The 18,031-nt window shown below is 41.8% G+C and overlaps 1 protein-coding gene across 2 annotated transcripts in view; it reads left to right on the top strand.

Moving 5' to 3' along the window:
* Positions 1 to 18,031, top strand: part of SPRED2 (sprouty related EVH1 domain containing 2) — a 115,053-nt gene that overhangs the window by 56,711 nt on the left and 40,311 nt on the right. The window contains exon 1 of one of the 2 annotated variants that reach the window (XM_027621950.2): positions 7,498 to 7,634. The exons of the other annotated variant lie outside the window; for it this stretch is intronic. Within the exon in view, the coding sequence (XP_027477751.1) occupies positions 7,618 to 7,634 (17 nt within the window). The 5' untranslated portion in view covers positions 7,498 to 7,617. Of the gene's footprint in view, positions 1 to 7,497; positions 7,635 to 18,031 lie in introns of those variants that run through there. 2 annotated transcript variants of the gene reach the window in all.

Raw genomic sequence — 18,031 nt, forward strand, 5'->3', positions numbered from 1 at the left:
TTTTGTCATTTCCTCCCTCCATATAATTTTTATCTCCACCCCCTATCTAAGCCAACAAAAGTTAATCTGTGTTTTTTTAATGAAATGAAAGAAACTCTGGTCTACTAAGGGTTTACCATTTGTTAGGCATTGAGCTACAAAAATGAAAATAAAACATCTTTTCTTGAGAGTCTCAAGTCCAATAGCAAGGGGGACATACAAGTCACAACAAAATGCTGTGATCATGGCACTGATTGCCATGAAGACAGAAGAAAATGTACTAGACTCCATTTCCTACCTCCAGTCTCTTGTCTGGGATAAAGGTCCTGTGAAATTGTAAGGCTCGATGCCTGCATATGATACAGCCACGGCCAATGTTGACATTAGCTGCTATTGTTGACCAGCGTTGTTTGTGAGGAAGACAGTTCTAGCTTTGGGGTGAGATCCACATCCTTTTAAACTGGTGTGTTAGTTTAGGCTGGCCTCTTAAATCCAGGGTCAGAACGTAGCTTTGCCCCCCAGTCTGTTGGTCTTGATCCACCAGCATTGCCAGCTTTCTTTCCAGTCCTCTCTCTTCTCTGTCCACTTGTATTAGTAGGCGGTTTTCTCATGTAGCTCTTACCAATCCATGCCTTGTAGAATTCTTGGAGGTTCAGGGGCACCTGGGTGGCTCAGTCTGTTGAGCGTCTGCCTTCGGCTCAGGTCACGATCCCAGGGTCCTGGGATCGAGCCCTGCATCTGGCTTTCTGCTCAGCGGGGAGCCTGCTTCTCCCTCTGCCATTCCCCCTGCTTGTGCTCTCTCTCTCTCTCTCAAAATAAATAAATTCTTAAAAAAAAAAAAAAAAAGAATTCTGGAGGTTCAAAGCCTGGACTAGTTTAAGCCCTACATTTTCCAGACAAGGGACTTGAGGCACCAAGAGAAGTGACTCTGCCCAAAGGCACATAACTAGTGGTAAAGCCGAGCCCAACCTCCTGCCTCCCAATAGAATGAATTTGCAGGATTTCTAACCCCAGCAATGTGTGCTATGTACATAGGTGAACAGTTGAGCATTGTGGAGAGTTCTCAGAAGAGACTTACATTTCCACAACTGAGTATCTGTATAGCCATCTGACAGAAGTGGCTTCCACGAGAAAGGTTTGCTTAGCTAGGAAGCTACCATTATCTTGGATAAGTTTTTTGTGACCAACATTATGTAAGTGGTAGATTTAAGACTTCCTAGAATTACACGGCCTTTGAGCAGCTTCAGGTCTCATTCTGTCCTAAAGTTAGGGAAACAACAGAGTGGGCTGGCTAGGCTGATGGCAGATTTGGGTCCGGCACACTCAGTCTGTGTAAGGATCCTTATGGTGCGAGTGTGTCCTGAAGAGTGAGCTCTCCAACCTTAAGCAGATTGCAAACACAGACCTCACTGTTCAGCGTGGCAGATGTTAAATACACTCAGCGGTCACCCATTGGGCACTCCCTATATTCCCTTTCCAGGTCTTGAGGTACCCTCATCCCTTGAACTTAAAATTCCATGCCCAGATGTAGGTTTGGTTTGTCTCTGCAGCCCATGTCTCTGAGGCCTGGTTCTGTTGACCTGTTTGCTGTCCAGGCTTAAAGGGTTAACATGGTCTTCTAATGGACACGTGGCCTCCAACGTGGCCATATCCACAGAACCCTGAATGCTCTTACCATTTCCCTGCTAATCAAACCCTTAGCTCCTTTCCTAATTTCCCAGAGTGACTTTCCTATGTTTCTGATATAGTTTGGATTCCTTCTTCCACTTTTATCAGTCCTGCCCTGTTTGTGTAACATCTTATGCTGGAGAAATTCAGACACTCTAGACTAAATTGACCTAGTAGTTCAGCCCCTTCTTTTTACTCCACACAGGCCAGGCACAAAATTGGTGGGTATATTGATATAACCATATGGAATGCCCCACACCAAGTGGGCACTGGGTGAATGTCAGTTCCCTTAACCTTTCCTTAAAGAAATCTTGCCAAATCCACAAGTCTAGCCCTGAGAGGCCCTCACATCATAGCGTTTCTTATCTTAAAAAAAAAAAATCTGGGGTGCCTGGGTAGCTCAGTCAGTTAAGCATCCGACTCTTGATTTTAGCTCAGGTGTTGATCTCAGGGTCATCAGTGGCAGGCTCCGTGCTCAGCAGGAAGTCTGCTTAAGATTCTCTCTCTCTCTCCCTCTGCCCCCACCCCCGCTCCTCACTCTTGCACACATGTGTGTGCGCATGCTCTCTCTCTCACTCTTTCCAAAAAAAAAAAAAAAAAATCAGCTAAGTGTAATAGCTCACATGCATGTAATCAGTGCATGTCTTCTGGCTCTGACCAAGCTGAGCATCCCCAAAGTAACCATGAGCTTTGGAAAGAGCCTTATTTTACCCTTGTGCCAGCCAGTTACACTTTCAAGGAACATGGCTGAAAACTGGCTTGGTCTCAAGTGAGACTTGTCATGTGTACATCTCTGAAATCCTGGTCCCAGTAGGTAACAGTAGAAACCATCTGCCTCCCCCTTCCCTTTCTTGAACAGCTCCAGCCCTTAGCATCCACGTTGGTATTTAACATATGCATTTTCTGTTGGATCGACTTTGTAAAAATGTTGATAATTGCCAGTAAGGCATCAAGTGGCCACCAGGCTGTGTATCTAAGTACACCTCAGATTTAATCTCTATCCAAACAGCTGGCTAAGACCTTTTTTTTTTTTTTAATAAAAGAGCTAACTGAAGGCACTCAGAATGGTTTCTTTTGTTCACATTTCCTCTCCCAGAGACCAGTCCCAGGACTCCCTTCACCTGCATTATCCATTAATGCAATGGGTTCATTTTCCCCAAATCAACAAGCTTTCTTGCCAAAGAAAACAGGCAGTGCGATTGGATGCAGGGACGTGCCTTGGGACCTGCATCTAAGGCATGTTCTTCATTTTTCTGGGTTGCCCTCAGTCTCTTTACTGGACTCTTGTCAGCAATGATGATGTTATGGCAGCTCTCATTTCTGAAGGCCCCTCAAGTTGTATTAATCCGGCCCGTGGCTGTCCAACCCTCTTGAAAGCATCCTTCATTTCTGTTTGTTCAGTTTCCTGAATGCCTCTTACAGATCATCTTTCATCTCTTGCTTCAAGCTCTGGGGACACATGTGGTTTCGACATAATGTACAGATGTGACTTGGGGGAGGGGAGGCATGGCTGTGGGCTCATACACATCAGCTGGACTCTGAAATAGGGAGGTCTTCTTCTTTGAGTGGGCCAGTCAGGAAGGAATGGAGGTAGAAAGGCCAACAGGCAGCCTCAGGCCCTCTGGATAGCCCGCAGCGATGAGACAGAGCACTGTGGTATGTGTTTTGCATTGTAAGGAAGGCAGGAGCTCCAGCTCTCAAGGACCAAATCACCATAAATAACGCCATTGTGTCTGGTTTCTAAATTGAGACATTAAACAGAATAAAGGACCAACGACCAAAACGTCTATAGGGGAAAGACCCAATTCTTAATCCGCTAAATTGTTGATCACCAGGGCTTGGCAAACTTTTTCTTTAAAGGTCTGGTTAGTAAATATTTTCGGTTTTGGGAGCCATAGGGTTTCTGTCCCAACTGCTCAGCTCTGCCTTTGTGGCTGTAAAGCAGCCCCGGATGATACATAAACAGACCAGTGTTTAGTGGCGGGCCCTACTTTGCCCACCCCTGCCAGTCAAATTTATAAAACTTAGAAATATTCTAATCATTGTTGTTTGCATAAATTAATGAGTGCTCTGTATGTGGCCAGGCCCTGTACTAAGTACTTGTTGTGAGTTATCACATTTATCCCATTCAGAACAAATCTGTGAGGTTATTAATAATATTATACCCATTTTACCAATAAAGGAGCAGAGGCTTTGAGAATAAGGTCCAGGCTGGATTTTGAACCAAGACAACTTGACTCCAATTTCCTGCTCTTTTACCATTACACAGTACAGCCTATAGATTACATCATCAATATCCACATTTATCTTTAGATCTTGACATTAGCCAGTATTTGGACTTCAGCCTCTCCCCATCCCACCTAAAAATCCAAAACATGCAAACAGATTATTGGTGAAAACTTGTACAAATTAATATGTGGCAAAAATTTAAAATGAGTCCATTAGCAAGTTATAATAAATGAAAGCCATGTTCTGCTATGCTTCCCAGCTAGTTTCGCTTCTTAAATACCAAAGGATCATGGGAGCTGAATATACAAAGGCCTGGGGTTCTCAGGCCAAAGGCATCCAGGCTGGTTTCCAGGTTCCAAGACCTAGTGCCCTGATAATGTGGAGATAGAGCTGGGCCTGGAGCAAGCTACTGCTCCTTGGGATGGCCTCACCCAGGGCTATTCGCCTCTTAACACCAACACTGACATGAGCTGTTAACCCACTATACACATAGGTGCAGGCTCCTCACTTGCCCCTGATGGTGTGCCAATCTAGTGTGGTCAAGGGAGACTGGATAGTGCATACTACAAGTTGTTTGCTGCCCAGTGATGGTCATTTGCATGCGAGTCTACCAAATAGAAATGTTTGTTAAAGATGGCAGAAATCAAGTTTGGATGCCTTTTGTTGTTACAGTAAGTAAGGTGTGTTCTGAAGAAAGCTAAGAAGAGTAAAATGATCAGGGGAGAAAAAAATCTATATCCCATCATCTACAGCAGTGTTTCCCAAAGTGCTTTCTTTTGCTTGTAGGGATGGTAATGGGGGAGGGGGTTCCTGTGGTCAAATAAACTTAGGAAATGCAAGACTAAACAAACCGTATTCTCGAGGCTATAGTTTGTAGGTTTCCCAAAATGTTTGTTTGGTTATTTTGTTTTGTTTTTGGATCCTCTTATAAAATTGTTTACAAGGAACACCCTTAATCTTAACCCAGAGGCCTTTCCTAATGTTGACATTTTGGTAAATTTCCTTTATGGTCCAAGATTTTTTTTTTTTTTTTTTTTAATGGGTGAGGTGGCAGCGGCAACAACTATGGTGGTCACTAAATCTGAAACAAATCTTTTTTTTAAAGAAACAAAAAAGCATTATATATTTTCTTTCTTTTGTGTGTTTAACTTTATTTTGAAGTATTTCATCATCATAGATAAGTTGTAAGAGTAGGATGAAGGACTGTTTTTTAATTTGTTACCTCTACTAGATGGGCAAAGTCTTTTTGTTTTATTTAAGATTGTATTTATTTATTTATTTATTTATTTATTTATTTATTTAAGAGTGTGCCTACCCGTGCACGTATGTGTGTGGATGGGGGAGGGGTAGAAGGAGAGGGAGAGAATCTTGAGCAGACTGTGCTGAGTGTGGAGCCCAACATGGGGCTCTATCTCACAACCCCTGAGATCATGACCTGAGTTGAAACCAGGAGTCCGATGCTTAACTGACTGAGCCACCCAGGTGCCTCTGAAGGACTCTTCTATATCCAGTTCCCTATTTGTTAACATTTTACCATAATTGCCATATTCTCATTCTGTGTGTGTGTGTGTGTGTGTGTGTGCGCGCACGTGTGAGCACATGTATACACATTATTACTGCCATTACTTTTATATATTTTTAAAATATTTTATTTATTTGACAGAAAGAGCACAAGCAGGGGGAGTGGCAGAGGGAGAAGCAGGCTTCCCGCGGAGCAGGGAGCCTGAGGTGGGGCTCCATCCCAGGACCCTGGGATCATGACCTGAGCCGAAGGCAGATGCTTAATGACTGAGCCACCCAGGCACCCCGAGTTATACATTTTCTGATGAACTCTACACTTATTTCTTGAAGATAGTTGCAGAAACTCAAGTTAGGCTAGAAGTTTATGAATTCCCCCTATTTCTCCCTGTTGCATTCAGGCAAATCATGCTTTGCAAGTGCGTGAAAGGTGTTCATTAAGTTGCAAGGGGGTATTTTGATAAGCCTATAGTTTGCAGTCTTTATGAGGAAAGAATTTGTCAGAACCAAGGAAGGTTTCAGCTCAGGCCCACGCACAGTCCTGACCAGTTTGTATTTGTAAGGTTGTCACTTGACGTTGTGTGGGGACCATCACAACCATTTGCTGCATCACTTGGGCAGTGTCCTTTGAGGATGGGCCTTGACTGTTGGCTGAAGTGGGAGCCTTGACCTGACACACTCTCCTGTCCTTTAGTTTCAGAAAAAAAGGAAGCAGTCCAGAGGTCCTAGGTTTTCATAGGACATCTGTATTTTAAGTGTCCTGTGGTGACTTGTCATACTTTCAGAACATATCAACAAGGATGTTTTTTTCCAACAACATCTAATTTCAGTTTTGTTTAACATACATTGGAGCTTCCATATCTGGGTTTTTTTCCAGGCATGAAATCAAAGCTCTCTTCCTCCCTCAGATGGTTTAAGTAACCCAATTTGAGCATAAAGGAGTTGAGCAAACACTGCTACCTTACAAAGAGATGTGTTGGTGTAAGGGGACTATGGATGTGACTTACATAACCTCTCATGCAGTGTTTCCAAAACCATATAAGGAAGCTGGAAATAGTAACCTCTCCCTTGTAATGTCAACATTGAGCTCATGAATGAGGCTGGGGCTTGTGTCCTCAAAGGAAACATGAGGAACAACCACCGGATAGTCTTGGGAGGAGAGAGCACCAGGCATTTGTTCACTGGGTGGATGCAGCCCTCACAGTGGCCTTTGGACACGTATGTCATACCTTCAAGCTGGAAGCTTCCATACCCATGGTGACAAGGTTGCACGGTGTGAATGGTGCCCATTCACACATACGATAGGTTCATATCTAACTAAAAAAGTGCCTTGTTTGGGTACTGTAGGGACTGGAAAAAAAAAATTTTTTTTAATCTTTAAAACATTTCATCATGAAAATCTTTAGATACTCAAAAGAAGAGAGACTAATATAGCCAGTCCCCATATTACTTACCACACAGATGCTGCAGTGATCAAGATTTTACCGCATTTCCTTACCCCTCCCCCACTTTGGTAAAATATTCATAACAAATCCCAGCTATCACATCATCTCATCCCGACATACTTTCTCTAAGAAGTAGACATTTTCTAAATACAGTGCCACTCTCCCACTTGACAGAATTAACCAGGACCCAAATTTTGATGTGTAGTTTTTACGGAGCTCCTGCAGCTGGGTTACCTTACAACATAAGAATCAACAGGATCTGTGCCTATACTAACTCACTGATATCTTAAAAGGGGGAAGGGTCCTCGCTCTCAGCTCTGAACCAGATTATTTGGATTGGAGATGGGGGCGGGTAAGCAATTTGCACTTGTGGTTCTACCACTGTAATCTCAGGTATTGAGCTGTGCCATTTGCTTCCTGGGCATTTCATAGTATCATCAATGATTGATAATCATAACTTACAGGAATTTTTTTTAAACAATATTTTAATTGGAAAAAGCATCTGTCAGCTGTCAGGCTTCCAGCTTCCACTTTTGAGAAGCAGGATGTTGAATGTGAGTAATGACACAACAGGCCTATAAAATGCGGACTAACCCTCAGATGACTCATCCAGTACGATGCAGTATATTTGTCAAGGAGACTGAATCATATATGGGGGAAACACTTTTCAAGCAGCCAGCTGGTTCTCAGGTCCGCAAGAGACAATCCATTTTTATCGGAAGCTTTATAGTAGCAATAATGCTAATACCCAGCACTTGGGCTCTACAATGTAGAGGAAATGGCATCACCCGGCAGGTATGTGCTTACTGTTTACATGAACTTTATTTTCTCCTTGTTCTCTTCTGCCTAACCTTTCCGATAATTTAACATTTTTTAAGGGAGGAAAAAAAAGGATTCTAATTGGAAGGAACTGAAGTGTGGGTGTTTGTGTATGTGCGTGCGCTCACCTGCAAGGACAGGTAGGTTACCGCTGGTCTGTGGACGGACAGAGCTCTGGTCCACTCATCTCCCTCTCTGAGAACAAATTGCTCCTTCCATGTTCAGGTAAACACCTCCCCTTTATTAAGCCCTGAGTTTAAAAGATGCTGCCTAGGAAACAGCTTTTGCAGAGGTGGTATATCTTTTGGCTGGATAGCTTAAAACTTTAATAAATTGAAAGAAAGAGAGAGAGAAAGAAAGAAAGAAAAAAAGAAAGAAAAGGAAAGAAAAAAGCGTGAGCAGAGAGGTGAGCTAAAGGGTATGGTCTAATAGTAACTATTGTTATTTGTTATGTTGGATTTATTTTCAATATTGTGATTTTTCTTATCCCCCAAGATACACGACTCAATGCAAGAAAGCTTTATTCCCCTACTGTGTGACTGTGTCTAATTTTTGCAAATCATAATTTGCTCATACTGAATTCATGCATTAACTTTTCTAGGTGGGAGAAAGGGTAGTGGGGGTTTTGGTAACAACATTTAATTATAGCTTTCACATGATTTGAAGGATTGTTCTGCATAATTGGGAAGCTGTGTCGCCTGTCTGACCTCCTCTGTTTCTTCACTCACTAAATTTAAACAATGCCTGACTCGCGAAGGCACAGATCTTGTTTATTTGAGTATATTTAACATTCCTCTTTGTGTTGACAGTCCATTCGGTGTCTCCTCATATTTTTTAAAAATACTTTTTGTGTCCTACTTGTTAGGGACAGATGCTATAGTTGGTTTATAGTAGTACTATTTATGCTTTCCTAGTCTGTCCAGAATGGCTGGGTCGGGACCTATAGCACAACTGCCCACAGATTGGCCCAAGACTGAACATTCGTAGACCAGCTCCATGTATGGTGGTGAATCCTGTTATCACTCAGAGAGCATCAAACAGATGTAGGCTCACCGAGCTGGAAATGGAGGCGGTCTTTGTTTTCTCTTCCCCTTTCTTGTAAAGCCCGTAATAATGACTTGTTTTCCTTGAGGGACGTGTATTCTAAATTTCCTTGAGAGACGTGTATCGCATTTACCTATTTCAATACATTCAGAAATTCAGATAACAGGGAAAGCCAGCACGAAGAGAGTTTGTTTTGTTTCTGTTCTATAGATTCAGAGGTCCGCTTTTTTTTTTAGAATGACCAATTTGTTTTTGAAGACAGGGCCATCTCCAAATTTCATTAATTTTGCATTCTATAAATGAAAGCCACCTGTTATGCTGTAACATGCTAATTATGGTAGAGGACAATAATGAAGAAGAACAGTATTTGAAATATGTGGGGGTTTTGCTAAGAATTTTCCTGCCCACGTCTGTAGTGTTTATTTTTATATGTGTATGTGTATAAATGCTTATATAGTACATATTTAATAATAGCATTTGGTGGTATTAAAAAATACTTCAGATTGAAAGTAAAGCTTTTTATTCCTTCTCATTAGCTTTTTTTTTTTTTTAATTGTAGAAGAAAAGCTACTTTAAAAATGTTAGCTTGGGGGGGCGCCTGGGTGGCTCAGTCGTTAGGCGTCTGCCTTCGGCTCAGGTCATGATCCCAGGGTCCTGGGATCGAGCCCCGCATCGGGCTCCCTGCTTGGCGGGAAGCCTGCTTCTCCCTCTCCCGCTCCCCCTGCTTGTGTTCCCTCTCTCGCTGTGTCTCTCTCTGTCAAATAAATAAATAAAATCTTAAAAAAAAAAACCAAACAACTAAATTTAGAAAAAAAAAAATGTTAGCTTGGGGCACCTGGGTGGCTCAGTTGGTTAAGTGTCTGCCTTTGGCTCAGGTCATGATCCCAGGGTCCTGGGATCCAGCTCCTCATCAGGCTCCTTGCTCTGCAGGGAGCCCGCTTCTCCCTCTCCTCCCTGCTTGTACTCTCTCACTGTCTCTTCGTCTCTCTCAAATAAATAAATAAAATCTTTTAAAAAATAATAAAAATGTTAGCTTGACCTAAAGCCTGAATTTGCGATCTTCTAGTAGATGGAGTTCTCTTTCTGCTTTGATGGGCGCCATCAGTTCAAGTTTCACTTTGTCAAAAGTTAACGGAAAAATAATGTGACTTAAAGCTGTGAATTAAAGGCAGAATAGCTCCTTTGCTCTGATTTCACTGAAATCCTAGGTTCCATTTTATCATACTTTTCCCCTTAAGGCCTACAGAAAATGGTTACAGGAAGGTGTATAAAAACATTTCGTCTAAAGTTCTTGATGTATTGGCATTCTCAGTGAAAATGTCCTGCTTTCCCTGTGATTTGTGTGGTTGAGACTGAGGTCCTGTCCACATCATTTTAGGGCAGCACAGATTTCGTTCAGCTTTGGTTTCATTACCCACTCAGCATCTTGATGACTGTGATTTGGCAATGACAGTCACCCCTAGGATTGTGGCCACCTCTCTGAGAGGCTCTCAGAGGCCCCTGTGCTGTTCAGCACCATGACCTGTTGGTCCAGAGTGACCACATGGTTGTTAGAGTCCTTCTTACCCTTTTGAAGGAAAAGGAATATAGAGCCACGGCCAGTACCAAGGGCCTCGTATCATTCAACTTGGAAGCAATCAATAGGTATTGAGTGAGATGCTACCTATGTTCAGAGCTATGTGCTGGGTGGTGTTAAATTAAAAAATGCTTGTTATCTGGGCCCAGCCCTGTCCTTGCTTTCATTCCCTCTTCAGCAGTGGGGATTCGTCATTATTTGCAGTAGATTTCTCTTGGGTTTTCTTTTATTCATAGATTTACTGGAGTCTATATTCTGGAGCCACTAATTGCTCTGTGTAGAAGCACCTTTTAGCTATTCCCTCTTGGTTCTTCAGAATCTAACACTTCTTGGATGGCTATCCAGAAAGAACTGTCCTACCAAAAAAATTTATTTTGATAGTTTTGGAGGCCATGTTTTTGGAGCCAAGTAGAGTGACAACCTCAGATGAAGGATTTATTTACTTTTTTTTTTTTTTGCTTGCTTCTTGAGGAGAGTGGCAGTCAGGGAAAGCATTTGAATCCTCAAAGCTTGGAGCGTCCGGGATATTTTATTGGAACAGATTAGTAAACATCAAGGACAGTTTTTCCATATCTTTGAGAGTTGAAGACCTCTCCCCTCGTTAGCATCTATTAAAATTATACTTAATGACTCAAAGCTGTACTGAATTCAGTAACCATTTAATAAAAACATTGTTTTTTTAAAATCACCATAGATTGGGGCACCTGGCTGGCTCAGTCAGAAGAGCGTGGGACTCTTGATCTCAGTGATGTGAGTTTGAGCCCCATGTTGGGTGTAGAGATTACTAAAAATACATAAATAAATTTAAAAAATCACTATAGATAACCAACATTTTAAAAACCCCTTATTTGTATTTAGAGGGACCTGTTTCATGAGTTTATGATCTTTTCTTGCTATACAGATGGATGATCTATGGAAGAGTGGTGATAACTATGGCCCCCAAGGGGAGAGCGGGGCCTGTCCATTGCCTCTTGTCTACTGCCCACTGTTCTACCATTACACGCTCCTCCCCACGTCTGAGGTTGTAGGGAGGACGTCCTGCCTACATAGTGGGTAGAATTAATAGCACTTGTAGGTAGATCTTGTATCATTATCTGGAAATAACAGCTTTCTTGTTGTAGCTCAAAAAAGCTAGAGACAAGCACAGAACTGCTTCTTAGGACATAAACCCCACGCTTAAGGACACATAAATGGGGTGAATGACCTCTCTTATCAAACCAGCATGAACTTTTCTTAGTCCTGAGAGGTATAAATTTGCTGACAGCTTGTTTGCATTGACATCTGTGCCCAGATTGTCTTTAGGGTATATGTGGGACAGTTATGGAAGCCATGCCCATTCCCAGTTGGATTCTTAATCGCCAACATTTCTTTGTAATTAACGATCACCACAGAGAAAACGAATGCTTGAGAGAACCAGGCTGGCACTTCAGCCCTTCCTGAAAACTCACGTGACAACTCTATCTTCCTTGCCTCACGCTCTGTGAGCGGCACGGGGAGTTAGGTACATCATCTTCATAGAGCTCAATATGCAAGGAACCGCCACATGATACTGTCTCTTTCCAGATTGCAACCCAAGAGATGACTTTCAGTTTTCAGTGTTAATTCATGCAGTTGTAAAGATTTTTCACATTGGCAATGTCCAAGCTGGGTTTGGCTTTTTTTGTGGTTTTCTTTTAAACACATGTTCCTTGTACCCATCCAGTGAAAGAGACGGGTTGCCTGCCTTTGCTGTAGCCCCGTGAGGCCTGCTGTTTGACTGGGCCTCTTGAATTCCATGAAATGGAGTGCAGACAGCATGTGTCATAAAGGCTGCTTGGGAAGGGTGAAGAGCAAAATTAGTGCCCGTGGGTGGGCATGTGTTCTCATCACATCGCCAAAGAGCTGCAATGTGCAAAATCTGGCAGGAACTTGTTCCAAAGAAAAATAAAACAGCCCCTTTTTTTCCTGCTTTGAGAAATATTAAAAAACATCACGCTAACCCTCACGTTGAAGAAATGGAACTGTTCGAAAATCCTTGTGATTGTGTGCGTGTGTTTTAATAATCTTAGAAACAGAGGTTAATAAAAAGGGACTCATCATATGAAATATTTTTTAGGGATTCTTGTCACTTATATTGTAAACATCATAAGCCTTCTATTCGAATATAATTGGTTAAGGATGAGGGGAATTGGTTAGAGCTAACAATTAGGAGAAAGTCTATTCTATTTAACTTCTGTTCTTTGATGTGATTTTGTAAGAAAAGCCATTTTTATCTCAGTAAAACCAATTACAAAGGAAATGTTTGTGTTTTTCATATATGTGATTTGCCTTGTATCTGAAAGAACAAAGCGTAGGCCACATTTACATTTATATTTGAGGCATAAGATCTTCCTTTTATAGTTACTTTGTGAAGGTCTTGCAAATTTGTTCATTGTTCCTCATAGTGTAGAAGAGTATTTCATAGCTTAAAGGGTGCTCATGATGTATATTTTGCACAATGGACATATGCTGACCTGATAATTAGGGGCGAGTTTTGTGGGTTGTTGGTTTTGTTTTGTTTTAAAGATTTTATTTTTCAGTAATCCCTGCACCCAACACGGGGCTCGAATTTACAATCACGACATCAAGAGTCACATGCTCTACTGACTGAGCCAGCCAGGTGCCCCCTGTTTTGTTTTGTTTTGTTTTGTTTTTTTAAGTGGCAGTGTTTACTTCTTAAAGACCACAGAAACTTCCTTAGCCAAAGCCCCAAATTCCTGCATTTGGGGTCCTTCCTGAGTATATTTATTTCAAGTGTCCTCTTTTTGTTTCTCAAATTGGTTGTCTTTTTTTTTTTAATCATGGCCAAATAAATAAATAAAATAGACCATCTTAGCCATTTTTGAGTATGTGGTACATTTGTGTTCATTATACAGTGTTGTACAACTGATCTCCAGAAATTTTTCACCTTACAAAACTGAGACTATAGCCATTAAACAACTCCCCATTTCTCCCTTATCCTAGACCTTCACAATCACCATTCTACTTTCTGTTTCAATGAATTTGACTACTTTAGAAAGTGGAATCACGCAGTATTGGTAATTTTGTGACTGGCTTATTTCACTTAGTATAATGTCCTCACAGTTCAACCATATTGTAGCAAATGACAAGATTTCTCTAGCTCTTTTTTTTAATCTGAAAAATATTGTATGTATATGCACTACATTTTCTTTGTCCACTCATCCCTTGATGGACATTTAGGTTGCTTTTCCTCTTGGCTGTTGTGAGTAACGCTACAGTGAACATAGATGTGAAATTAAGTGCCTTTTGAGATAGGAATTGACTTCCAAGAAGTGTTAGAGTTAATCTTCTATATGCAAACACATCAGAAAAAGTGTCATTGTGGCATGTCACCTTATGTTTATCCAGCCTTTTCAGTCTACACAAGAGTTTCCATATGCCAAGTTACTCACGGTAGGAAATTGCTGGGTAGGTGGCAGTTTTTGGTCTGGGATAGCATATCTCTGGTGCCTGAGGGGATCGTGACTTTCCTAGAGGTGAGCTTAGTCCTGGGAGGTGGCACAAGCACACTGGTGAATGAAGTGAGCTGTGGGGAGTTCCTCCTGAATGACATCAAGACAGGGGCCCTTTTCTTCTTCCTTCCAATATTATATGGCAGCCAACAGTGACAACATGACTTCAAGGTAGTATAATTACATCTGCTTGGCCTCCAGACTGCCACCATGTCAGTAAAGCTTTCTGGGTGTTTGGCCATGGCCACTCGGTTGCCCTGCCGCCTCGAGCAGTGGTCGTTAGCCACCACTGGATGCATGACCTACCACCTGCTTGGGCTCCCTGGGGCAAGCACGTCGGTGATGGTCAGCAAAGCCTCCAAAGGTCTCAGTTATCTGTGAAGGTCGTGAGTCTTGAAATAAAACAGCTTCCAGTCCTTCCACAGGCTGGTAGACTCTGTCATGTGGGAATAGCCCTAGAGTTCCCTGGAAGTTCTTTTTGAAATGAAACTAGAATGAATACTCTCCCATAAATGAAATAATATTTTAAGCATATTGTGTTAAACCGTGAGCAAGCGTGGTGGCTAGTTGGCCTACACATTCTCCTTATTGCCCTGTTCTCTTCCTGCAGGAGAGTAACTTCCTAGAAGCACATTACTGAGTGGATGGCTGTTTTGTAATAACTCGGAAAGAAATTGCCCTCGTAGGTCAAATCCTGTCTCTGTCATGGTGAAGAACTAGTCAAGAATTCGCTGCCGGGCGATTATCCCTTGAGCCCGAAGCTTGTTTTGTCCTTCTTGATTGTTCACCAACAGTCACTGCCACCGTAGAAGGAGAAAACAGTTTCCTCAGTAACACTTAATTAGGAATTCCTAAACTCTAGCACTGATACAGATACCGTTGTGACATTTGCATGTAAACCAGTCGTTGCGAGTTTGGTTAACTTAAGTATGCTTTCCTTTTGGTTTGTCTGCTTGCTGTTTAGGTGAAAAGATTTCTCAGCCTTACTAGCAGATGATCAAGTTGGCCCTTTTTAGGGCTGGTCAAAGTCCAGGGGTCCCAGATGAAGCCTAAATCAGAAGTCTAGGGATTTCTCCTTGCTTACCCCTTCTCCCCCCACCCCGCATCAGATAGGAACACTCAGCCAGAGCTGAATAGAACTGGCTGTGCCCACTGAAGGTGGGCCACAAGGCTTCTGTTAAGGAGACTTTTAGCAGTCAAAACCATTTGGGAATATAACTGTGATTCATGTATTTTAGGGCTTGATTAGGCTTTCATGGACTGGATTGGGAATCCTGATGCTCACCATTTGATGTCTTTTTCTGTGGGAAAAATACATTCCAGTTTCCAAAAACTGATACAAGAAAACTTTTAGACCAGAGCTCATTTGTGACATTGAAGGAGCCTGAACCAAACATGAACCTTGAAGTGCACCGAGTTGCTGTAATCCAAGGTCTATAGTATATGTCTCGTCCCATATTTAAGTTAGGCAGTTGTTTCATTACCTTTTCCTAACATTTTTTTTTCCTTTCTCTCTGAAGGTAATGAAGATTTGGTACTGCAGAATCGGTCTTGAGTCAGTTGATAAAGCATACAGGATGAACGATTTGGGAGAAAGGGAGCGTCGTATCCCGCTTCTCCTCTTCTTTGCCTACATTTGGTCTATAAATATGTCTTAGGGATTTTCTTCCATGTGGCTAAAGAGAAGCTCACGTTTGTGGATGGGTAAACCCAGCTAGATGGCTACGTTGTGCTTGTTTTAGTCAAAGATCTTAAGAAACTTATTTTAAAACTCAATTTTCATCATTTTCTTGTTTTTTAGAAATACTTTGATAGACTTGTTTTGCTCCTCAGAACCTTAAAATTGCATAATGATACTTGTACCAAGAGAACATATCTGTTAGTTTGTTGTGGTTTCAGGTCTTTGTAGTTTCAAGGGTTTTATTTTCTTCCCCAAGTCAAAGTGTGTTTTCGGTTGCATTTTACTACTGCAAGTTTTCTGATCTGCTTTTGTAGAGTATTTGGGTGGCTTACGTTTGCTAAGCCCTCTGGCACAGCTGAATGACTTTAAGCCCCCCCCCCTTTTTTTTACACAAAGTTAAAAGAGGGGGCCAAAGTTGAAAAGGGACCTCAAGGGTCACTGGACCCTACCCCTCTTTTTACATATGAAGAAACTGAGACTCGCTCTCAGATCAATCGATTTGTAGAGTCTGGGGTGTCTCACCCAAGAGGGAGGAGGAGATGTGCGGTAGAGGTCATGTCTGCTGACTTAGGAAACTAGCTATACTGAGTGATCTGAGAGTGAAGATGGCCTCTACTGCTGGAAGGGTTGAGTAGCACTTCCCAGCCCCTCCCCCCAGCTCTGCCATTTTGTTCACGTGGCTGTGTCATTAGTGTTACCTTCTCATTTCTCCTTATGAGTCCTTTGACAATCAGCTGCCTATACATTAAACTTGAAGAGACCAATGAGAATAATTTATATCCTCTAGATCACCTAGGTTAGATATGGGAAACATTTGCCACAACATAGGAACCTTTTTTTTAAAAAGTGCGGGGGGTGGTGTGAGCTCTTACGGATCTCAGTCCTTTACCTGCCCCCAATGCCAGTAACCTTGAACAATTCCCATCTCCTGTCTGTATTACAGGTTTTCTAAGCAAGGGGTCTAGAGTAGATGGTTTCTACAATTTTTTTTTCTAGCTTAAAATATGTGTATCTAACTTGTTTGTGTGGCTCTTTACTAGTCCTGATTGAAGACCTAAACTCCACCTACAGACCCCACCTATATTCTGGTCTCTACCTGGGAAAGGAAGAGGTCCAGAATTCTTCAGGGAGAGCAGATGCCTTCCATGTGCTTTGTTTGTTTCTTTGTGTGTTAAGCTTTTCATTTCTGTTGAAGGAGGTGGTGGAAGCCTAGAAGAAAGGGAACAAATGAATTGGTAATTCCTGCCATCTGAAAGGGCATCTCTCTGTCGGGAACAGAAGCAGGGAGGCTCTTAAAATCTAGTCAGTGTCTTGCCAGCTCAACATTCGGACTTACTTTCTTCCTTGTAGGCTACATTATCACCTTCTTCGTGTGAGAGTAGGTTTTATTAAGGACTGGCTCGTAAAGGATTTTGTAGATTTAGAATTTGGTATTAACATAGTTTGGTAAAGTAATTTCCTGATCTTTTCACCTGGGTTTGCTTTAGGATGGGCAGTGAGGGAGTGGCAGGTAAAAAATGGGAAATGTGACCTGGACCGCGGGAGAAGTAAGCTGACTTTTTAGTACCATTAGCATCTTCTAGGTTTAGTGTTGCTGTCCATTTAGAATAGTGTAGCACTATAAATTTTCTCTCTCATCTTCTTTATGAAGGTCTTCAGTTGTTGAGAAAAATGGAAAGAAGTGTATAGTTAACACTTACTAGCTCCTGTCTGCAACTAACATTTTACCGTTACTGCTTTATCGCCTGGATATCTGTGTGTCCATCCCTCTCTCCATCCAAGACGCCATGTTATTTTTTATGTAGTTCCAAGTAGGTGCAGATATTAGTGCGTTTCTCCCTGAAAACATCTCAGCATGTGGGATCATTAGGTACTCTCTTCCTTTGTTTTCTCCAGTTCAATGAGAAAGCAAAGATATTCTGAGAAAGTCAGACTTGGAAGTTCAAGGGCTGCAATTTAAAGACCTGAATTGGAGATTATTAACTTTAAACAGCTCCCTTTGCCATTTGTGTTTTGAAGTACCAGTTTTTCTATTACATGTATACTTTAATGTGGTGAGAGTTAATTTTCTTTAGTAATCTAACATTTCCATTAGCTGGTCTTTGGGGGTTTAAATGTGGATCGTAAATACCATTTTTGGAAGGGTGTGTAAAACAGAGGGAAAGTCAAAGAAAATTATCGCTTTCGGAGTAAAAAGTAGGAGAAGAAGAAAGGGTTCTTCAGGGGTGGGTTATTTTGTTTGTTTTAAGTTGGTAATCCTTTGATCTTGATTAATTATGAACTCCACTGAACTCCGGGCTCAGCAAAGCAGCCGACAATAAAAGCAAAATCATAAACCTAGATTCAGACTTCGGCCTCTCTCCTCCCAGGCCTCCCTCACCCCCCACTTCACACTGTGTGATCACCCTGAAACTCGGCCCTTCAGCACAGAGCCATTCCAGTCTGTGAGAAGTAGATTCATTCTATTTCAGTTGAATAAATTTTATTTTTTAAAGTAGTTTACCCATGTCCAAGTTGTCCTGCTCTGGTGATTTTTGACAAAGGCTTAGAAATCTTCAATAGATGCCTTGAGTGTTAATAA

The sequence above is a fragment of the Zalophus californianus genome, chromosome 8 (genome assembly GCF_009762305.2).
Source record: "Zalophus californianus isolate mZalCal1 chromosome 8, mZalCal1.pri.v2, whole genome shotgun sequence".
NCBI classification, from domain to species: Eukaryota; Metazoa; Chordata; class Mammalia; order Carnivora; family Otariidae; genus Zalophus; species Zalophus californianus.